Source organism: Diaphorina citri, unplaced genomic scaffold (genome assembly GCF_000475195.1).
Source record: "Diaphorina citri unplaced genomic scaffold, Diaci psyllid genome assembly version 1.1 scaffold22, whole genome shotgun sequence".
In the NCBI taxonomy this organism is placed as follows: Eukaryota; Metazoa; Arthropoda; class Insecta; order Hemiptera; family Psyllidae; genus Diaphorina; species Diaphorina citri.
In genome coordinates this window covers 389,801-414,097 of record NW_007377460.1, presented here as the reverse complement: position 1 = coordinate 414,097, position 24,297 = coordinate 389,801, and the positions used below count along the sequence as shown (strand labels likewise).

Genomic DNA, 24,297 nt, shown 5'->3' with positions numbered 1-24,297 from the left:
GCTTTATCAATTGTATCTAGGACGTTTAAGCCTGTTACCCGTTAAACAAGCTATGTCTCCCAATTAGTCTACCAATCTGTTCTTTTGACAGACACAAATATGATTTCTTATGAACGCAATACTTGCCAAAATTTAGGTCTAAACGAGTGAAATATGCGTAAACGTTGCGTACACACGCAACGATCTGTCGAAATACCAGGTTGGAAGACACGTAAGTCGTATGTGTATAAGCCTGTTACCCGTTAAACAAGCTATGTCTCCCAATTAGTCTACCAATCTGTTCTTTTGACAGACACAAATATGATTTCTTATGAATGCAATACTTGCCCAAATTTAGGTCTAAACGAGTGAAATATGCGTAAACTTTGCGTACACACGCAACGATCTGTTGAAATACCAGGTTGGAAGACACGTAAGTCGTATGTGTCTCAATAAAACCGTAAATAATCCTTATCAGCAAAACCGAAATGTTAACGGCTTAAGGAAAAGGATTTTACACTTTCATTTATCTGTTTCCCTAGATATTGCAAGCCATGGGCAAATCCTATCACCCGGGTTGCTTCCGGTGTTGCCTCTGTAACGAATGTCTGGATGGAGTCCCATTCACTGTAGATGTGGACAATAAGATCTACTGTGTCAATGATTATCATCGGATGTTTGCGCCCAAGTGTGTCCTCAAGGGTCTTACATGCGTTAAGCCTGTTACCCGTTAAACAAGCTATGTCTCCCAATTAGTCTACCAATCTGTTCTTTTGACAGGCACAAATATGATTTCTTATGAACGCAAAACTTGCCCAAATTCAGGTCTAAACGAGTGAAATATGCGTAAACTTTGCGTACACATTTAATGAGCCTTTGTGGATTTCCAACCATTCCAAAATCCATCACCTCACTTCAACTTCTTGTCAATGGGGAAACCTGATCGAGAGAGAAAATCCAAATAACGTCTTCCCATCTGGAACGATCGTCAATGACCAGCTTTAAACCGTACTTGATGTTCTGTCCATCACTGTTTTTTCACAACTAACCCACCTGAGGCCATTTTTTTCTTTAGGGTAGCTGAGAAGCCCAACCAAGTTCCTGGGCGTTTTCGGCAAAGTCTGGTCACGCTTTTCTACTTTGGGGTTACCGTCAGCGCAATATTTTGAAGCAATAATTGCTCCCAAAGGAGTTCCTTTGAAAATTATTAAAGGCTTGAATAATAAACCTAAGCCTGAGATCAGTCCTATGTGATTTTTCACAAGAAATCTCATTGTGCAACTTTTAGCACTATCCGATCGACAGTTAAGCTAAGGGTTCGATACCCACCTGTGCCAATTAATAATAAAATTATTGTAGTTCTTTTTACCATTGGTAACGTAAGCCTAAGATGCTATATGCTTTAGAGCTGAAACTTGAGATTTTATCCCATCAATTTTGTTCCGTAGCCTAATTATTTTACTTTAAATTAACTCCTTTAACAAGATAAATGTTTCTAATGTGTATTTACGTTAATGTAATATAATATTTTACAAGTTGTATGTCCAACTCCAATTTCAATTAGTTTTGTTCACAATGCGAGTACTAGTTCGCTACTCACTTGCAATTAAATAACTCGTAAAGACCGAGTGTGCTCTGCAAAAAAGTCTTTGAAAATCGACTCCGCCATAAATCCAATCCTACGTCAGTATTTGGATTTATTATAAAAATAAAATGTTTGAACTTTTTTGGTGAAAAAATGACACCAGGGAAATATTCCAATAGGTACCTACCCATTAAACTCCCCTGTATTACCTGTTGCATTAGGTTTCATAAGCTGGCGCGAAATTTGGTATTTATAAATTTGTATTTTAAGCTTATCTAATGAAGAGCCAAAGATGCCTACCAAGTGATGGCTACCAAAACCAAAAATTAATAGACAATACCTTGTCTATTACCCATCATGAGTTTATTTTATAAATATTATTTTTCCTTTAATTTTTCTTCTGAGAAACCTTACTAGTGTACAATTGTACATGTACAATGTATGTACATCGATAACTAAGCGTCAGAAAGTCGCCATGCCGTCGTTTTTGTTTACAAACGTCAATCGGGCAGGCATATTAATGTTGGAGTTGTGTATATTTTAACAAACCCTATATTCCCAAGAATCCTAGACGTAGATTATTGACTCTGCAAACTCTGCATAGTTATAATGTTAATCTTTTGCACTATGTTTTGGTTGGGGATGAATGTAGGTCAATAATCTAGGAACCTTTCAAAGGAGAAAAAGGTCAATTTAAATCATCGTTGACTCTTTCAGGGTGTCAAAAGTAAGGCCAGCTACTCACTATCAGGTACAGCAGCTGATCAGGTCCGCCTGTCAGGTCTACCTGATTAGTACACACACACACACACACACACACACACTATCAAGTAGACCTAACAGACGAAACTGATCAGGTGTAGGCACCTGTCAGGTCTACCTGATAATGAGTGGCCTAACTAAAAAAAAAAACATGATTTTTCATGAGGTCCTTTTTTTAATGCTAACTCTTCATTGTACCCTTCAAATTTCCCATTTGCAGACCCCCACGATCTCCCTCTCGCTACAGACAAGCTGTGGACGAGCCCAAGATAGCCAAAGTCTATGGCACGTACAAACTACTGAACCGGTTCTTTCGAGGCTTTGACAATGTGGAAAACTACCATCCTGGACTGACCGTTTTCAAGGTGAGTGAATAAGGGTTCGACGCCCACCGTCGACGAAAAATTTGCACTCTTACTTATTGCAAATTATTTGAATTTTTTTACTAGTTCAGAAGCCACGACAGTGACCAGTGTTATTACATCAGGGTTAGGTTAAACACAAAAAAGGAGCTTTCTTTTTCACGGCTTCTGAATAATTACCCTTTTATTCTTACTTCTTAGCCATCTGATAAGTGACAAGTATAATGTCTCTTCCCGCTCATTTGATGAGCACTACGGGGTGGACATGCTATGACACAGACCCGTAAAGTTCGTGTTTCAGCAGATGTTTCATTCGCTGCGTATTCATCGCTGCGAAATAAAGGCAGTGAAACGATTCTTTTATATTTTTTTCGATCGGTCATTTGTGTGTTGTGACCATGATTTATTATTCATACTTGGTCTTACGTCATCACCCCAGTTTCCCTATAGAAATGAGAGGAATTTAACTATAGCTCCTTAGCACAAAGACTCAATTGATCCTTTCATAACAAACACCTTTGTATTCCACCGCCATCTGATAAGTGACAAGTATAATGGCTCTTCCCGCTCATTTGATGAGCACTACGGGATGGACATGCTATGACACAGACCCGTAAAGTTCAATTGAGCAGATGTTTCATTCGCTGCGTATTCATCGCTGCGAAATAAAGGCAGTGAAACGATTCTTTTATATTTTTTTGGATCGGTCATTTGTGTGTTGTGACCATGATTTATTATTCATACTTGGTCTTACGTCATCATCCCAGTTTCCCTATAGAAATGAAAGGAATTTAACTATAGCTCCTTAGCACAAAGACTCAATTGATCCTTTCATAACAAACACCTTTGTATTCCACTGAGAAGAGCTGATCACGGATTGATATTTTCTATAGGTGTTTATAACGTTATGTGCCTACTTATACGTATACGTACATATTTTGTGTTCAGCTCAGTCAGGGCCTGATAAGGAAAAATTGGATCCCGGAAATAACTGACGAAAGAGCTGTAGAGAGAGACTCTTGATAAAGCATTAAACCTACTTATGGCGGGGACCACAAGTAAGCATATTTGGATTAACCCCGGATGGAGCAATCTGATTGATTAAAAAAAAAAATCCAAAAAATTCAGCCAATCAGATGAAACCGAGTTTAATTAAACTCACCTTGTGACCCCATATCTGGTTCAGAAATCCCGAATCACTTTTCTAGGTGTCATGAGTTTCCTGAAAATTATATCCCTCCCCTTGGCCTATAAAACTTTCGAACTTGGGAAGGAGAGAACCTACACTATAGGTACGTATGATAATGTAGATCTATGCTTACATATACTGCTCGAAAAGGGCTGAAGAGTCCTTTTAGACTAGCAGTAGGCTACTACTATTATAGTGGTCATATATAGTCGTAAACAATTTTGAGGATAAAATCCCTTACTTCAGCTGGGATTGAACCAGTTTCCTTCTGATTTTTAGGTGAGCGTCTTGACCACTACTACACCTAGGAAGGGTAAAGGAGGTTATCCCTTTAAATTTTTACTTTCTATTATTAACCATCGAAAGTAGGCACCCGAATTTGATAAACAAATTTTTAAATCGGAAAAGTGTCCCTGTGTCCCTTCTACTTGGTTCGTGCCTGTAAGGTCCTAATTCGAGGTACTTGTGGTCAGTCATTGCCAGTAGGATTACTGGGATTACATGACCCAAACAACCCGAGTAGGTACCCTAACTCATAACTTATCTAATCTAATAACTTGAACTGATATAGTAACTGATGTTTTGTTTGTGTTTACGCTCAAAATTTAGGTAGATCTAATCGGAAATGTTTGTTAAATGTGGTGTTAACTGACTATAAGTACATGAATAAAAATTTAAAATAATCGAATTTTCTACTATTTAAATCGAATTGTCTACTATTTATAAATCGAATGATTCCTATATTTGTTCTACCAGCAATTCGTTCATTTCGTTCACGCGTTTTCCTACGTAGGTACCTACTCAGGTGGGTAGTCCTGATTAATAGTTATTATTGAAATTAACGAAATTTGGCTGTAAATAACATTTGTAATACAGTGTCGTGTGTGAAAATTTTGTTTTGGTCCAGCCATGTTTCGAACAATTAGCATGCCAATACCCCAGGGAATAAAATTTAAAATGCCCTTATAAATTATAAAGGTACATCTACTTTTGATGGAAATTTTAAAAGGGCCAACCGAGCAGCAAATTTTATCCAAAATCAAAAGAAGTGAGAGATCCCATAAATGAGTCCCAACTGAAATGAGCTTAGTATAACGGTATAGACCTAATTATTGACGTGGTAGTTCAAACTATTTACATACACAGCATACACTACATAATTATGTGCATAATAAATTTTTGAAGAAACATAATTTATTAACATTAAAATGGTTTACACCACTGAAGTGAGACATGAGATGGTATGGACTTCGTCCTGCGTACAAAGTAATGGTTACACTGTACATGGTACCTTTCGGCCCAAAACTAGCACCGCTTTGGTAAGTGAAACAACCTGGTACCTAAACAGGCTCTCGTACGTACAATTAGCTAAATCCCCGCGACCGGCGGGTTTGAATCCTGGGCCGGCGTGGCCGGCGCGCTACTTTCCCAGCTACCAAAGGCTTCGTTAGATTTTGTAGGCGTAGTAGATAAATAGATATTCCATTTTACTCGTGACAAGAGGATAAAGTGTAAATGGTACCTACCTACCTATTAGAATGTTCGACAGGATGATAAAATGTAAATGCGTAGGTACCTACCCATTTTAGAATGTTTGATGGAGAGATAAGAAACAAGGAACTGTCATTAGCAGCTTGTGAAACCCTCTCTCTCTCTCTCTCTCTCTCTCTCTCTCTCTCTCTCTCTCTCTCTCTCTCTCTCTTTCTTTCTCTCTGCCTCCATTCCTCCTTCCCTGTCTCTGCCTCTCTCCCTCCCTCCCTCCCTGTACCTTTACCTGCTCAACAAAAACCTGCCTAGTCCTATGTTGCCAAGTATGTGAGTACCTACTTGGATATAAACTGAGGAAAAATTAGTAATCCTGGAACTGGAAACCTTGAGTACTTATACCTACCTACTTGTACCAATGCAGGTATAGGTACCCATGTTATAATGAAAATATTTACTATTTATACACATTGACTGGTACAATAATTATTGCTTATGTGCAGGGAAACCTAACCTGATGTGTTTAATACAGAACATAATCCACAGGTATATTACCTACAGGTTGTTGAGGTAGAGGTGAAACAATGATGTAATGAAATATTATTAGAAGCATAGCAGGTATGGATTCCTTAGGTACTTACATAGTCAACAGGGAATTTGGCTTGTGACCTTTTCTGTTGCCAACTTCTTAATTACAATCCTAGGATAGTGCCATTTTCACTACCTACCTAATGAATAGTTTTCAGTAAGTAAATCGAAGAGAGAAGGAAGACAGGATTAGGAGAAAGCCAGCCGTTCCGAGAACGAACATTATCCCATCAGGATAAAATCCGCCCCGGGTGGGATTCGAACCCGCGGCCTAGCGCTTACAAGGTAGACGCACTAACAACTTAGCTAACTAGGCTGGCTCCTTCTCTCTTTGATTTCGGGACGATAAGACCTCCGCCGTAACGTAGGTAACGTTATACCTACAGATTCCTCTATCAATTAAATCTCTTCAGGAAAATAATCGTATATTATATACCTATTTATTTTTATGTATGTAGGTATAGTTAGGTACCTACCTAGGTATACGTAGGTACCTACTTGAACGCAATAAACTATACATTTACCTATAACCCTTCATTTCTATGAGAACATGTCATGTCTTGAATATCTATTTCAGTCACAATCGCGTAGTGGGGTGTTTAACCCTTTCTTGTCCATGTAGTGATGCCTGTTTATATTGCTTAGTGGTAGACCATAGAAAGGTATCTCTTCCAAGCACCTTATAGGTATACTCTCCGAAAAGGCCTGGACTGCCCAGGCCAGTAGGCCAGGCCTCTCGAGTGACCTAACTTACTGGGTCCTAATGGTCTCTAAATACCTTTTTCGGGGGGCCCCCCTGGTGGGAGTAGATGCTCCAAATTATGACACTTTGGGGCCCCTGAATGTGCCCCTGCGAGCCCCCTAAATGCCAAGTGTCCATCACAATCATTCTGCCACAAACTAATCAGAATATTTCTCTTATGTCTGCTTTTTTGTAAAATTTCATCCAGTGGGCTACCAAAAGTAAAATCACAAACACTTTACTATTTTTCATACGTACGTGATGGAGGCTCTTTCGATCAAGTGGGCCCCTAATATTACAGATCCTTCAAAGGGTTAATTTATTTCTCCAGAATATTTGATGACGTGGATATAGGAAGTGATCTTGAAAAGTGAAGCCTAAATATGGGCTCACTGGAGAAGTGGTAGAAAACGTGAAAATATTAAAATCATCCAGTGGGCTACCAAAAGTAAAATCACAAACACTTTACTATTTTTCATACGTACGTGATGGAGGCTCTTTCGATCAAGTGGGCCCCAAATATTACAGATCCTTCAAAGGGTTAATTTATTTCTCCAGAATATCTGATGACGTGGATACAAAGTAGGGTTTTTTGACATACAGCGTTTTCGCTTAGCACGGCAGTATTGTGTACTAAGTACTTGAATGTACTTTGTATTGTGTACATACTTAATAAGTATCTACTTGATCCCAAGTACCTGTAAATAGTCTTTTACAATACTTGATCCCAAGTACCTGTAGTCTTTTACAATAGAGATGAGGGAAAATGAACTCAGCGAAAGTGTGCCGAAAATATTTATGACAATACGTAATTATTTTGGAGATGATTGTGTTCATATACAAAATGAATTCTCTATCAAAGACTACCATTTTCATAATTTTGTATTTGTCCATCTTCGAAATAAGCTCAATCCAATGAACAAATTTCCCACTAAGTACCTACCTATCAAGCGAAATTATCAAAAGCAAAATAGGTAGATTGGAGAATGGAGATGTACCTACTTAGGTTTCCACTATTCACCCACTACCCAGCCTAGTGTAGGTATTATCTTGCAGAGAAATCTTGTGAGTAGACAATACAAGCTACTAAGTAAACCACCAAGGTAGAAAGGTGCAAAGCTCGCCCACTACAGAACTTACAATGGACAAGAGTAGAAAACAACCGAAATGTTCTGTTCCAAAATACAAAGTTCAGCCATGAAGTTGCCTAGAGATAGGTTCTGATGTCCTTATTTGGAGAGCACTGGATCATCCCAGGTCTCTGTGGGGCACTCGCAAGTCTACATTATACAGAGTGCACCGAAATCTAATTTTTAGAATGCACGAAATCTACTTTTTATGTCTAGACAAAAGTCCTAAGATCCTACTCGTATATAATGAATGTACTAATGTCCTGTTTCATCACAGATTTTATGATTATTATTATTTAAGGGTTGGTTTGAGATAGGGATAGGATAAGTTTTGGGAAAAGAGATAATTACCTACCTACTGTACAACTACATACCTACTATATTAAGCAACAGCTGATTAGTAAATAAATCTTACAGTTGGTACTTAGGTGTAGCTCTGTTTTCAACTTTTTGTTTAGGTTTGATAGACATACCCTGTAACTGAAAATATGTAATTTGGAATTAATATTGGCAAGGAAGAGGCAGAGATATGAGAATATTATGAATAGAATTATTGCACATACCTACATGGTATCTACACACTATCTACAGAACTACAGATTCTACAATCTACAGAAACACTAATGATTCTCAACTGTATAGGTACTTCATTTACCCATAAGGTTCAAGATTGAGAGTATTGAGACAGTATGCTAAGGTCTTCATTTTAGATGTGAGATGAATAGTGACAAATGTACTTAACAATCAGTTATAAAGATCACCAAACACTTCATCTCAGTTCTTTGAACCTACAATCTATAGGTAGTCTACACACTAATGATGGACTTCTTTTTGACACATTCCCTAGTGGATTCTGAATCTGTAGGGTTCGAGTCCAAGTCAAGTCATAAAATTTAGTGTAATGTATTAAGCGGGAAACTACATTTATGCTCAACACATGAAATTAAGAAGCGCGGCCGCGCTCCGCCCCGCCAAGTCAACAAAGTTTAATTAACACTACTGTTTGCCTCTTGAAAAATAGCAGCTCCCAAGAAAATTATGGTCGAAGAACATGGAAACGCATTATAAATAGGCTTGCCAAATATCCAAAATGTCGATTCGGGACGCGAATCCGCGAACATAATTGCCAATATAGCCTTACAAAGTGTTATTCAATTGCATACACATATGAACATATGATATTTTATTAGTGCTTCTCACGAAATCCGAAGTAATGAAGGCATACATACTTACATATGGAAGGAAATGGTGATATGTGATATGATACGGTTGTTTTCTATTGAGAAAAGAACATTCAAATAGGACGTATGTAGTCGAGAACTACAAAGTAGAAAGAAACTTATGAATGAATAGGAAGGAGTAGTTTTAGAGTTGTAGTTGCGGGTATTGAGGTACGTTTTACCATGTAATTAGGAAATCAGGTAAAGTTGGAGAAATGTTTTCCACCCTCGCCAACATGACTTCCCTATTCCAACACGCAAAGACAAAAAAAAAAAGTTCTTTTGTAGCATTACAAATACAATCTATATTATTAAATACAATCTATATTATTAAATACAATCTATATTATTCTATATTATTTGGCTAAAAACTCCAAATAATATAGAAAAAATTAGAGAAATCCTTAACCATTAATTAATGCAATTTAGAAAAATAATAGAAAATATCATAATATCTAAAATACCACCTAAAAAGTGAAAGAAAATACCTACCCCTAAAAAAGCAAGGAAAAGAGTTTTCTAAAAATAATTGGAAAAAAGATTAATTAAACATAATAAACCCCACCCGTGCCTAGCCACATTGGGTTTATAATACTTCCTATGTAAAAAAAACAAACAATTGATTAGCAAAATTCAATTTATTACTTTGTATATTTCACATTATTTTGTCGTTTTGCTTTTCCAATTGTTATTAATCTCATTTTGTTAATATTGTTCAATAAAAGTAATATTATTACCATTACCATTACCAATCATTTTATAGGTATCACAAAACTTTATACTTTGGTAGGTGTTGCATTGTAGGATTAGATAGATAAAGTACCTTTTTCTTGAGGTATCTTATTTCAGCTGTTCCTTTTTTCCCTCCACAAGATTCCCCGGAACCTTCTTTTTTCGAATTTCTTCAGGGTACCTATGCCCTTTTCCATGTTTTCCTAGGAACCAAAATTCCTTCCCGGAGGGGTTTCGAACCCAGAACTTCTGTGTGGTCCACTTTGTTTTAGTCACAAAGGTTGAATCACTCCAGTAACGCCAATGCCCTTGTAGCCTCATTTAGAACAAAGCTGAAGCTAAGAATACAGCGCCCTAACAAAGAATATTAGCTGTAATAACAAAGGATGTAGAACAAGCAGTACAAAGACGCAATAAAGTCATGTAAGATGAAGAAAAAACTGTGTCAGGAAAAAACAAAGTCATTATTCGAAGAACAGAGAAGGAATTATGCAGGAATGCAAAGGAAACTGTACGATCTATGTAGTTTTCGTAGTTTTCACCAAATTTAAACTCGAATAATCAGAACATTCATAACACCAAAATTAAATGTTGGGATTTAAACTTAAACGACCTTCTGTAAGATAAATAAAGAATGAATTCTATCAACATAAGACACACAAGACAGAAGATATTGTCCAGAAGAAAAGCCCTCATTAAATGACATGAAAAAGAGGAAGAAAGAGCAAATTTGTATTCATACATATATGCCAGAACTGTGGTTCTAAATAAATAAAATATATATGTAATAATAATATTTTCCTAGGTATAAACTGAGGACTACGCCTAATGCATGCTTTACGAGCTGATAATATAATTGCACCAGAATATACTATCTAGATACTAGAGATAAATAGGGGTGAGTACAGATATACAGGACACCGAGATGTCTAGCCACTGGCTTGGGTGTGTCTCTGTGCTGTGAAATATTCCTGCTTCTTACAAAAGGAATTTTATTCCCATTGTTAGTATGGGTACCTCGTGCCTGGCTATGGGAGAAGTTCATTACTTAGGGGATTTGCCTCCCATGGCCCATTCAAGGGACTTTGTTTTTTACTTTCCTTTAAAAAAAAAACACACACACACACACAATGCCTACTTTGAAGTGCAAGTGCATAAAGTGTTGAATACCTACTGAGATACTGAGACATACTGTCATTCGAAGTTTTTTTTTTTTTTTTTTTTTTTTTAAGTGAACCATTCAGATACTTAAGTCTGACATCAATAGTGGTTAGTAAACTCTGAGGGCACGATTAGATTAGGGAGGCTAATGTATTTTGAATGTACGTAGGTCCATTTTCTTCCTCATAATTTTTCTCTTCTTCCATCTTCTCAATTTTTCCCCAACCCAGAGGGAGGAGAGAAAATTCTCATTTTCCCACCTCCTAGGGAGGAGAGAAAGAGACCGATAAAGAGTGACAAGGTGTGGGGAAAACACTGGAACCAAACCACAGCATGACAGAGACGGAGAATGCATGTCTGACCCATATTATTACTCCCGTCCTTAAAGAGTGACAAGGTGTGGGGAAAACATTGGAACCAAACCACAGCATGACAGAGACGGAGAATGCATGTCTGACCCATATTATTACTCCCGTCCTCCCTCTTCTTCCCTTCTTTCCTTTCTCTTCTCTTACTCTCCTGTTTCTTTTCTCTGTTCTATCCCCTTATCCCTTTTCTTCTCTCTCCTCCTGTCTCATCTTCCCTCTTCTTTTCTCTTCCCCTCTTTTCGTCCCTCCTTTCATCTTGTTTTCTCTTCTCCTCTCCCTCGAAGTTTCTGAAAACACATAAAAATTTGAAACCAGTGCTCCTGACCTAGTAGTTTGCAAAGAATTGAGACTACAGTGTGGAACGTTGGCTCCTTGCCTAGAATACAGGGTGTTCTCTCTTGGATGCCAAATTTCCTAGTTGAGTTCTACTCATTAGGAGAAAAGCACTTTTCCAACTCGTAATTCGTACAAATCGCAACGTATTTTCCTTCAAGAGTCTATGTGTTTCCTAGAATCTAGTCTTTGTGAACAAAATGATCATAAAGACGGATATTTTTAGTGGGGCCTCTACTGAGCCCCTAAATCCCGGGGCCTTCCGCACTTTTAAGGGCGTCTTCACATAACACCCTGTATAGAAAAATCTCTTTCACATATATAAAACATAATACATACATTATATTGACTGACGTAGGTACTTACTTCGATATTCTACCTCCTATCTTTTTCGTAGGTATTGTAGGTATTTGTAGATTTGCACTTGGGTACTTGTTTTAAAGTTTAGGTAGGTTCTTCATTATCGTTTTCATCTTTTAAGTTCCAGACTGGAACTTCCAGTTAGTATTCGTATTTAGTTTTGAGCTGTCTTGGCCGAACCAAGTACACGTCGGTACATAAAGTAGGTAAGGTAGGTATGTACTGTAAATGTGTAAGTAGGTACCCACTAAATACTTTCCTACTATCATTGCTTTGTTCTGTCTTACCTTCTTGCCTTCTTCCATCTCCTGATTTGCCTGGTATTTCTCCCATTCTGTTGTCTGGTAGGTAGGTATTATTTTGCCCATGCCATAGTAATTACTCCATTATAAATGCGAATCAGGTATTTTTTCAATGACAGATGAGACTTGAGAAGTAGGTAATTATTTTTAATAACCATGTACATACGTACGTACCTACAAGGTAGATACATATCACATAAATATATTATATATACCTAGGGCAGAATATTAGTCGTAGTAGGTTTCTATTGTTTAATGGTGACTGTTAAGCAGCATCCACGCACTGGCCGATCGATATTACTTGAAAAACGTCCACTTTTTTTACCAAAAATCCTTTGATTATTAACCTAGAACAGAATAAAATAGACCCGGTGTAAGTGTTATACTGCCAGAATGAGACTGAAATGTCCCTTTACTCCCATAATCTAACTAAGGTCTTATAAATTGGGTACCCTACTTCTACTTCAATGTGTTCCAGTCGACAACGATGGACGTAGGTCCTGTTTCTCTACTCTAAGCACAGTTTTTCTCTTGTCAAAGCCTGACTGTTTGCCCAGTTCTAATTTCTAATGTCCGTCCCAGCAGGATTTCAGCAAATTGATTTCTCCCGCACTCATCATCAATCTCGTTGCATCTCATGACCTTGACCTTGTGCAGCATAACTTCAGCAAATTGATTTCTCCCGCACTCATCATCAATCTCGTTGCATCTCATGACCTTGACCTTGTGCAGCATAACTGCAATTGCATACAAGAGTTCTAGTGCCACTTATACAGTACGTTTCAGATAAAGTGGCCGGTCACTTCTTCCTAACTTTGGAACCTTTTGCGCACTGGAAAATCTGGGTATTTTTTAATTTTGTAAAGTTTTAGAGACAGGAAAGCCAGCCTAGTTAGCTTGGTTGGTAGCGCGTCTGCTTGTAAGCACTAGGTCGCGTTTCTTTGAATTTTTTTTTTTTTTTTTTTTTTTTTTTTCAAGTGAACCATTCAGATACTTAAGTCTGTCATCAATAGTGGTTAGTAAACTCTGAGGGCACGATTAGATTAGGGAGGCTAATGTATTTTGTATGTACGTAGGTCCATTTTCTTCCTCATAATTTTTCACTTCTTCCATCTTCTCAATTTTTCCCCAGCCCAGAGGGAGGAGAGAAAATTCTCATTTTCCCACCTCCCAGGGAGGGTTGCCCCTCAGCTCTTGGGTAGAGGCCAGTTCGGTGATTTTGTTCACAACTTTGATCATGCAATAACAATAAAATTGTAGATCGCATGCTTCTCAGGTCGCGGAGTACTCTCAAGTACCTACCTTCAGTGAGTAGCGACTACCCATGACATACTTCCAGGACAGTCACACTGTACCTGGTGAAGTCATGTAATGACGTCACTGTTGTAAAGATTTGTATCAGCCATGTGAACTTTGAAGGTTAACATTATTTTGATCTGATGGGGGTCCATGTTTTGTTGTCAGAAGATCTTTACCAAATCTTTTGAACTTTACTGACGTACTTACTTCGATATTCTACCTCCTATCTTTTTCGTAGGTATTGTAGGTATTTGTAGATTTGCACTTAGGTAAGTACTTGTTTTAAAGTGTAGGTAGGTTCTTCATCATCGTTTTCTTCTTTTAAGTTCCATTTAGTATTCGTATTTAGTTTTGAGCTGTCTTGGCCGAACCAAGTACACGTCAGTACATAAAGTAGGTAAGGTAGGTACCTATGTACTGTAAATATGTAGGTACCTACTAAATACTTTCCTACCTACCATTGTTTTGTTCTGTCTTACCTTCTTGCCTTCTTCTATCTCCTGATTTGCCTGGTATTTCTCCCATTCTGTTGTCTGGTAGGTAGGTACCTATTATTTTGCCCATACCATAGTAATTACTCCATTATAAATGCGAATCAGGTATTTTTTCATTGACAGATGAGACTTGAGAAGTAGGTAATTATTTTTAATAACCATGTACATACGTACCTACAAAGGTAGATACATATTACATAACTACATAAATATATTATATATACCTAGGGCAGAAATGCAGAATATTATTCATAGTAGATTTCTATTGTTTAATGGTGACTGCTAAGCAGCATCTACGCACTGGCCGATCGATATTACTTGAAAAACGTCCACTTTTTTTTTTACCAAAAATCCTTTGATTATTAACCTAGAATAGGATAAAATAGACCCGGTGTAAGTGTTATACTGCCAGAATGAGACTGAAATGTCCCTTTACTCCCATAATCTAACTAAGGTCTTATAAATTGGGTACCCTACTTCTACTTCAATGTGTTCCAGTCGACAACGATGGACGTAGGTCCTGTTTCTCTACTCTAAGCACAGTTTTTCTCTTGTCAAAGCCTGACTGTTTGCCCAGTTCTAATTTCTAATGTCCGTCCCAGCAGGATTTCAGCAAATTGATTTCTCCCGCACTCATCATCAATCTCGTTGCATCTCATGACCTTGACCTTGTGCAGCATAACTGCAATTGCATACAAGAGTTCTAGTGCCACTTATACAGTACGTTTCAGATAAAGTGGCCGGTCACTTCTTCCTAACTTTGGAACCTTTTGCGCACTGGAAAATCTGGGTATTTTTTAATTTTGTAAAGTTTTAGAGACAGGAAAGCCAGCCTAGTTAGCTTGGTTGGTAGCGCGTCTGCTTGTAAGCACTAGGTCGCGGGTTCGATTCCCGCCTGGAGCAGATTTTATCCTGAACGGATAAGGTTCGTTCTCTGAAAGGCTGGCTTTCTCCTATCCTGTCTTTCTTTTCCCTTCGCTTTCGGGACGATAAGATCTTAGCAGTTACAGTCCCCTCTATCAAACCTCTTCAAAGAAGAAGAAAAAGAAACCTGAAACATACTGTAGAAACACTGGCACACTGGCATGATTGAATTGAAGTAATTGAGTGCGCGGAATATACATACAACAAAACCGTATGTACATCAGTACATACGGTTATGCAATATGCAACTAGCCATGTGCTATTGTGCTTGCATTTGTTCTTTTATGTGTTAATATTTTACATTTATTATTTTTTCATTTCATTAGAGATTTAACGTCATTTTATACATACACGTAATGCTACTTAAGGTCTTTAATGACGGGAACAATTGAGATTTTTTCTCTTTTTTATGTGTTTCATTTAAAGAGGAGGTTAACAATTGAAGTCCTATTCCTCAGAAACACAGCTTGGATTTGCATTTCCATCTGAGGCAATGGTGTATATCCCGGGCCATTGAGAGTGCCCTAAATGTGGTAACAGAAAAATATCTGCCTGTACATATTTTTGAGTCCACCAGGAAACCTATTTACACCACTTCCACTGGTCTGAAGAAATATTCTAGTGATTTTTCCCATCACATAAAATACCTACATAGTTGCCTATTTATCTATGTACCTACGTAGTAAGCTCCTACCTACTTGGGTAAAAACATCTTGAGTATTTTATAATTATGTATACTTATCATTTTATCATTATCAACTTGTTGATCGATTACTAAGTAACTAAGTATGTAGGTGTGAAAATGTTGAGCATACTTCAGTGATCAAAATACACTGTTAACGGTACTTGATGAAAATCCGTTCCAAGTAGTTTCCTAGAATCTTAGATCACACTAACATGTAAATATTACTCATATGAATCATGTGAGACATGTGATCGTGTTCTTCATCTAGGTATCTACTGACCGAAATTGACATACGTAAAGTGTACCTACCTATCAGACTACCAATTGTAATTAGGTCCAAAGTCTTGTAGGGGTTCGATTCTCGCCGGGGGTGGACTTCCTAAACAGATAAGGTTAGTTCTCGGAACGGTTGGCTTTCTCCTAGCCCAAGTGTGCTGCTTGTGGCAAGGGGATCACGCCTGTGGAGGGCACAGAAGAAACGGTGAGTAATAAAACGTATTTTTTAATTAGACTGACTTTATCATGGACGTATTTTTTTGTAATCCAACGAATCCGGATTCGATGGATTCCAGATTCGTAGAAGCTTAACTTATCCTTTGGGGCTATTTGCCCCTACACCTAAGCCTCGGTTGGGCTTTTTGTGTATGGATGGATTCCAGAATCTGGATCCTTTGGATTCCTTCTCACTTTTCATACAAAGAGATATTTTTTTTTCTTAGGAATCCCCAATTCCCCATCAAATAGGTACTCCAATAGTTATTGATATGTCACGTCACGTGTCCTTTTTTCCTAATTTTACTTTCTTTATTAACGGTTACCCTATCTTTCTTGTGATTTATTTTAAACTTGATCCAAATTCGCAAATCAAAAATAACGATCCTCATTTTGAGTCTAACGCTGGATTGTTATTAGTTAGTCCGTTGAACCGAATTCATGTATGAAAATATGGATTTGAGCGTAACCAAATTACGTCCCCGTCTCAATTAAATAAAGTGGTGCAATATTAAACTGTTGAGATAAAGGGACTACATGTCCTAATTCGTCAGTCTAAACCCCTCCGTCGTCCCCAGAATAAATCCCTTACAGCAACAAGCCCATTCCATTTGGTCACCCAAAATCCCATCTGAAAGCACCCCCCGCAGCCCCCGCTTCTCACCAAGGTGTACTAGCCCGAGGGATGGCAGAATTATCGCCATGTCATAAGAATACGCTTCTGATGAGCAGGGAAGATTGGGAAGTCGAAACATTGCTCAGTCGTTAATGGAGCGCCATGGCTTACACTGTGACTCGGAACGATATCGGGAATAATTATCTGAGCAATAATACTCGAAATATTGAGTCGTACGATAATGTCCCGGCGCGGGTGCATGCTACCCCAAACACATCCTTCCTGTACTCCGGTGGTAGTCCGGATATGGGAAGGCAGTGGAGACAGTAAGTGTTCTTGAGTTAAAGCTTTAATGATAATATAATTAAAATTGCCTAATGGAAAGTAAAAAGAAAATGGTTCGTATTTAAGTCCAAATCTGGGGCATTTAAAGTTCAACCGAAATACATATCCTCGTGATTTGTGGGTATCTCTGTATTGTACCTATTTGCCTACCTAGAATAATCAAAAATGTAGCTGAAAGTTGGTAATAATTTATTAATAACTTTTGTTTTTTTATTAAATTTTATTTATTTTTTTTTCTCTTCTTTTTTTTTCTATTTGGTACTTATCTTGTTAGATATCATAATTTTAGTGATTACTATGACCCTGACAGCATTAAACATTTATATTGTATCTACTTTAATTGCTGTTGTATGTCGTTTACTTCTCTAGCTCGTTTGAGCACTGATCGGAGTTTTCATGTTCCTTTTGTGTGCGAAATCCGTGATTGATAGATTTCTAGAAAACAAGTCATTCCAAATATTAATAAAAATAATTAAGAAATAAAAATGCTCTTCCTTTGTTTGACCCTAGCTTTGGGTCATGCTCATGCTTTGTTTGACCAAAACTTTAGGTCATTTTTTGTCAATATATGCCACTTATGCGTACATAAATACCTAATTACTTTCTTTCTATTACTAAAGTATAGCGAAGCTAGACTAATTAATTATTTCTAAAGTCTGCTAATCTATATGAATACATTAGGTTAATAAAATACAAATATTTTAGCAAATTTTATTTTCACCATTTCTTAACGCCAACACCTTTCACGTATACTTGTTTTACTTTTACATTATTCCATTAAAGTATACGACGCCGATACAAGTAGCTATACCATAGTATATATAGAGAGTATTGTTTTCGTATTGAATTTTCACTTTTTTCTAAAGCTGGCCATTGGCGATCGATCCAACAATCCAAATGGAGTGATAGCACACCAACAGCCCAACGTGACGTGACTAGGACGTTCCTTTTTTCCTAATTTTACTTTCTTTATTAACGGTTACCCTATCTTTCTTGTGATTTATTTTAAACTTGATCCAAATTTGCAAATCAAAAATAACGATCCTCATTTTGGGTCTAACGCTGGATTCTTATTAGTTATTAGTTAATCCGTTGAACCAAATTCATGTATGAAAATATGGATTTGAATCCTTTTTTCCTAATTTTACTTTCTTTATTAACGGTTACCCTATCTTTCTTGTGATTTATTTTAAACTTGATCCAAATTCGCAAATCAGAAATAACGATCCTCATTTTGGGGCTAACGCTGGATTCTTATTAGTCATTAGTTAATCCGTTGAACCAAATTCATGTATGAAAATATGGATTTGAGCGTAACCAAATTACGTCCCCGTCTCGATTAAATAAAGTGGTGCAATATTAAACTGTTGAGATAAAGGGACTACATGTCCTAATTCGACAGTCTAAACCCCTTCGTCGTCCCCAGAATAAATCCCTTACAGCAACAAGCCCATTCCATTTGGTCACCCAAAATCCCACTACTTTGATGGAAATTTTAAAAGGGCCAACCGAGCAGCAAATTTTATCCAAAATCAAAAGAAGTGAGAGATCCCATAAATGAGTCCCAACTAAAATGAGCTTAGTATAACGGTAGGTATAGACCTAACTATTGACGTGGTAGTTCAAACTATTTACATACACTACATAATTATGTGCATAATAAATTTTTGAAGAAACATAATTTATTAACATTAAAATGGTTTACACCACTGAAGTGAGACATGAGATGGTATGGACTTCGTCCTGCGTACAAAGTAATGGTTACACTGTACATGGTACCTTTCGGCCCAAAACTAGCACCGCTTTGGTAAGTGAAACAACCTGGTACCTAAACAGGCTCTCGTACGTACAATTAGCTAAATCCCCGCGACCGGCGGGTTTGAATCCTGGGCCGGCGTGGCCGGCGCGCTACTTTCCCAGCTACCAAAGGCTTCGTTAGATTTTGTAGGCGTAGTAGATAAATAGATATTCCATTTTACTCGTGACAAGAGGATAAAGTGTAAATGGTACCTACCTACCTATTAGAATGTTCGACAGGATGATAAAATGTAAATGCGTAGGTACCTACCCATTTTAGAATGTTTGATGGAGAGATAAGAAACAAGGAACTGTCATTAGCAGCTTGTGAAATTCAAAGGACACTTTTGTGTTCGCTTCTTTTGTTTAAGATGACCTTTTCAAATTTACTTGGAATTTTTTTAATGATGGGAGTTAAATGAATACCTATGGAGTATGGGTAGTAGGTTATAGGCCTGACACCCTTAAAAATTACGTAATAAAATAATGAACACTAAACTTTATAAAACAAAATAATTAAAGAGCTTGATGGGTAGCGCGCCTGCCTCGTAAGCGCTAGGTTGCGGGTTCGACTTCCGTTCGGGGCGAATTTTATTTTAAACAGATAAAAGTTTCATTCTGGGAACGGCTGGCTTTTCTTGTCCTCCTTCTCTCTCTCTCTCTCTTTTTTTTTTTTTTTTTTTTGGGGGGTTCGCAAGGGGGAACCTAAATGCTTGAAATTTGGTAGGAATATTCCTTTTATGGTCTAGGTCACATAAGAAAGGATTTTGCGAAAATCTAAACCGATCCTGAGATATCAATTTTTGATCGCTAAAATCACCATAAGAAATACACGGAGTGCAGAGACTGCGGGAGAGAAAACTTTTCCTCGCTCGCTTATATTTGAGTTTCGTTTATGTTTTTAGTTTGTTAACTACAAGTTCGGCCATGCCTTTTCCACAAGGTTGGCCATGCCTCGGGATGAACTAGTAAGTTATAAGAACGAGATCCATTCACTCATTCACATTTCACATTTCACACACTGATCGCTCTATCTCGAGAACCACACCACCTAGAAAGCTGAAATTTGGTAGGAATATTCTTTTTATGGTCTAGGTGTGCAATAAGAAAGGATTTTGCGAAAATCTACACCGATCCTGAGATATGATCAATTTTTGATCGTTAAAATCACCATAAGAAATACACAGAGTGCAGAGACTGTGGGAGAGAAAACTTTTCCTCGCTCGCCTAATATTTGAGTTTCGTTTATGTTTTTAGTTTGATAACTACAAGTTCGGCCATGCCTTTTCCACAAGTTTGGCCATGCCTCGGGATAAACTAGCGGGATTCCGGAGCGAAGCGACGGAATTCAGCTAGTAGCTAATATAAATGAAAAGTATAATATAAACGTGCAAACTAAAGATAAAAAGTAAAAAATGAATTCAGATTGTACAAGTTGCGGAAAAAAAATCAAAAATTCTAATTTCCCGCCAACTTTACACGCAAAAAGTCCGACGTTGTCCTACGATGGCCCTGTTCATAACCACGGCCTCAGGGCTGAGATGAGCTCGGACGACGTGAGATAACTGTTCCGGCGGCAATTTTTAAAATTCATTTTATATTTATTTTTGTTTGCTTTGTAATTTGCTTGTTTTTAATAGCTAATATAAATGAAAAGTATAATATAAACGTGCAAACTAAAGATAAAAAGTAAAAAATGAATTCAGATTGTACAAGTTGCGGAAAAAAAATCAAAAATTCTAATTTCCCGCCAACTTTACACGCAAAAAGTCCGACGTTGTCCTACGATGGCCCTGTTCATAACCACGGCCTGAACAGGGCTGAGATGAGCTCGGACGACGTGAGATAACTGTTCCGGCGGCAATTTTTAAAATTCATTTTATATTTATTTTTGTTTGCTTTGTAATTTGCTTGTTTTTATTAGCTAATATAAATGAAAAGTATAATATAAACGTGCAAACTAAAGATAAAAAGTAAAAAATGAATTCAGATTGTACAAGTTGCGGAAAAAAAATCAAAAATTCGAATTTCCCGCCAACTTTACACGCAAAAAGTCCGACGATGTCCTACGATGGCCCTGTTCATAACCACGGCCTGAAAACCATTTTTATTAAAATTTACAATCATTTTTCCTAAATTTAGCACCATAGCACAAAGCACATTTTATTACCTTACAATCAAATATTTTCCTGGAGATTCCTGATGAAAATTTTCACACAAACTGTTTTGTAGACTGAAAACACAGCCTACAATGGCCGCTGTTTTATTGTTTACTTTATAATCTGCTGCAATTTAACCAAGAAGCTAGTAGAGATCCAGAGTTTTAGACCTCCTTGATCTAATCATCATCTTCAAGGCCACACAACAAGATACCTATTTGAAATTTTGAATGAATGGAATATGGAATTACTTATAGAAATCTAAAATCTTTTTCCCAGATTAGTGAGATTAAATTATACCTATTTATAAGTAGTGAGTGCTCTCGAACACAGCCTACAATGGCCGCTGTTTTATTGTTTACGGTATTATCTGCTGCAGTTTAACCAAGAAGATAGTAGAGCTCCAGAGTTTTTGACCTCCTTGATCTAATCATCGTCTTCAAGGCCACACAACAAGATATTTGAAATTTTGAATTTTTTGAATGAATGGAATTACAGAAATCTTTTTCCCAGATTAGTGAGATTAAATTAAGTAGTGAGTGCTCTCCGAAGGTATTTTCGATTCATCACAATCTCGCAGTTTTGGATTAAGGTTTACAGTGATAAAGTCATCTTTACTTTACTTCCTAAGTGGTAGTTTTTCTCATACCGATAAGTGGATACCAGTGTAAAATGCTGTATAAACAATCAAACACCTTCCTAGTTTCTCTGATAAACACTCTTGACTCTTGTTAAGTATCTAGTTATAGTTCTAGGCATTCATTAAATTAATCTAATTATTTCCAATAGATCAAAATTACTAAAAACACCCAAGCACAAACACTGCAATCACAAATGACAAAAGAAAGTAATACTTATAGACACTACCTATACAAACTCTACATAATAAGTGGGGCCCATCAGAGCTATATTTAAATTTTTGTGAATGAGTTCAGCATTAGGAACTATGTACCTACTTACGTTGAAGTTTCACTCTCTTATCTTCAAAAATGAATGAGCAAGAGTCTTTGGTCTAGTAAAAATTCAAACAAAAATATAATTTTACGAGTGCTCATACCAATATTTTATAGCTAAATATTCAGTTATTCAGTACTTACCATAAATTTATTTCTTTGATATTTGTTTTATGAGTGCTAAATACCTATCACTGTTCATTTTGTCCCTGTTTTAGTATTTCATTCACTAGACAGGGTGTTACATTTCTCAAAATTTCCATCAATTCAATTCCATTCATTCTCCACTTCCTCCATTCTTCAGATATCTCATAGAATGAGTAGGTACACCACAAGTGTTTGTTCTAAATTCTAATAGTAGAAAATTTCATTTTCTTTGATAAACATGTTATTGAAGGCTCAACTCCTTTTACTTAATCAGCCTCCCCATCTGTCTTTGCCTCTAGTAGGTATATTTTCATCTTGTAAACAGAATCTTGGCCGTGGTTTTCTTTTTTCATGCTCTGGTTATTACTTATTTGTTTGTATTTATTTTGACAATTTGCCAACTTGATCAGCAGACTGTCACACCTGTCTTCCAGTACCTACACACTTTCACTCATTCACCTCTTGTGTAAGGATGGCTATTATGCCCAAGTCTAACTCAATGTTGAATTGAATGTTTTCTTCTGCACAAAATTGATCAATATGAGATGACTGTTAAGTACAGTTTTCTTTGATTAGGTGTGTACCTACTTACTTATCTACCTGTGTATGTACTCCCACCACTTACTTATCCACCTCCTTGGAGTTTTAGAAGAACATTTATTTGCCAATTTTTACCTAAATAAGTTTTTGCATAGGTACATAATATGAAACAAGTGTGAAGGTGCTCTAAAAATAATAGTATCTAGGTATACCCTTACCTAACCCAAGAACTTATAACTTGAGCAAGACTCTGGAAAACATATAGCCTGATTCCAAGAATAAAAACCAAATCACAATGGGGTTTGGAGAAGAAGGTCAAGAGCTGAAAAGTCAGCTCACGGGACTTTTGTCCAGTGCTATCAATGGAGTTGCGCGGGATGCAGCCAACCAAATCCAAGGAGAAATTATGATCTAAAAATAATAGTATCTAGGTATACCCTTACCTAACCCAAGAACTTATAACTTGAGCAAGACTCTGGAAAACATATAGCCTGATTCAAAGAATAAAAACCAAATCACAATGGGGTTTGGAGAAGAAGGTCAAGAGCTGAAAAGTCAGCTCACAGGACTTTTGTCCAGTGCTATCAATGGAGTTGCCCGAGATGCAGCCAACCAAATCCAAGGAGAAATTATGAAAGCTATTAAAGCTGAGGTCAAGAAAAATCTGCCTGCCTTGTTCAATTTCAAAGTTGTAAGTATCACTTATGTACCTAGTTACCAACTCATCAAGTTTGAGTCCCTAACAATTTAAAGAATTTTAATAACTCTCATTCATTGACCAAAACCTCTCCCTCCCTCTGCCTCCTTTCCTTCTTCCCTCTCCCTCCCATGTTTAGACTGCTGGGGTAAAAGGACTTTTTAGTCTCATTTGAGCAGGATAAACAAGGTATATTCTATGCTATTCCTCTCTCCCTCTCCCCTTCCCCCTCCCTCCCTCTTTCTCTCTCTCCCACTCTCTCCTTCCCTTTCTCTCCCTCTACCTTTACCTGCTCAACAAAACCTGCAAGTCCTAGTGCTATGTTGCCAAGTAGGTATGTGAGTAGTTGAGTACCTTTACTTGGATATAAACTGTGGAAAATTCAGTAATTCTGGAAACCTTGAATACCTCTCATACTAAGGTAGGTACCCATGTAATACCTACTTACCTAATGAAAATATTTACTATTTATACACATTGACTGGTACAATAATTATTGCTTATGTGCAGGGAAACCTAACCTGATGTGTTTAATACAGAACATAATCCACAGGTATATTACCTACAGGTTGTTGAGGTAGAGGTGAAACAATGATGTAATGAAATATTATTAGAAGCATAGCAGGTATGGATTCCTTAGGTACTTACATAGTCAACAGGGAATTTGGCTTGTGACCTTTTCTGTTGCCAACTTCTTAATTACAATCCTAGGATAGTGCCATTTTCACTACCTACCTAATGAATAGTTTTCAGTAAGTTTTCTAGACATATGACGTTGATCCTAAGTAATAAGTATCCTGAGTAATCTTCAACATCCACTGCCAATTCTTTCGTCATGAGTTGACACTTCT

At 37.2% G+C, this 24,297-nt stretch overlaps 2 protein-coding genes and 1 long non-coding RNA gene across 4 annotated transcripts in view; all 3 read left to right on the top strand.

The window, feature by feature from the left end:
* Positions 1–505: 505 nt before the first annotated feature.
* LOC113467357 (LIM domain-containing protein jub-like) lies at positions 506–16,903 on the top strand. The gene is made up of 3 exons (XM_026823485.1): positions 506–667; positions 16,130–16,181; positions 16,787–16,903. Exons 1-3 carry the CDS (start codon positions 534–536, stop codon positions 16,901–16,903), a joined length of 303 nt encoding a protein of 100 aa, XP_026679286.1. The 5' UTR covers positions 506–533.
* Positions 16,904–18,695: 1,792 nt separating this feature from the next.
* LOC103508959 (calpain-A) overlaps positions 18,696–24,297 on the top strand; it is a 41,091-nt gene continuing 35,489 nt past the window's right edge. Inside the window, exon 1 of one of the 2 annotated variants that reach the window (XM_008473564.3) lies at positions 18,696–18,960. In XM_008473564.3, the coding sequence (XP_008471786.2) occupies positions 18,850–18,960 (111 nt within the window). In that variant the 5' untranslated portion in view covers positions 18,696–18,849. Of the gene's footprint in view, positions 18,961–23,173; positions 23,441–24,297 lie in introns of those variants that run through there. The other variant, XM_008473557.3, reaches the window with a different exon arrangement.
* On the top strand, positions 21,645–23,136 carry LOC113467445. The gene is made up of 2 exons (XR_003391518.1): positions 21,645–21,701; positions 22,894–23,136. It is a non-coding gene; the product is annotated as an uncharacterized LOC113467445 (long non-coding RNA).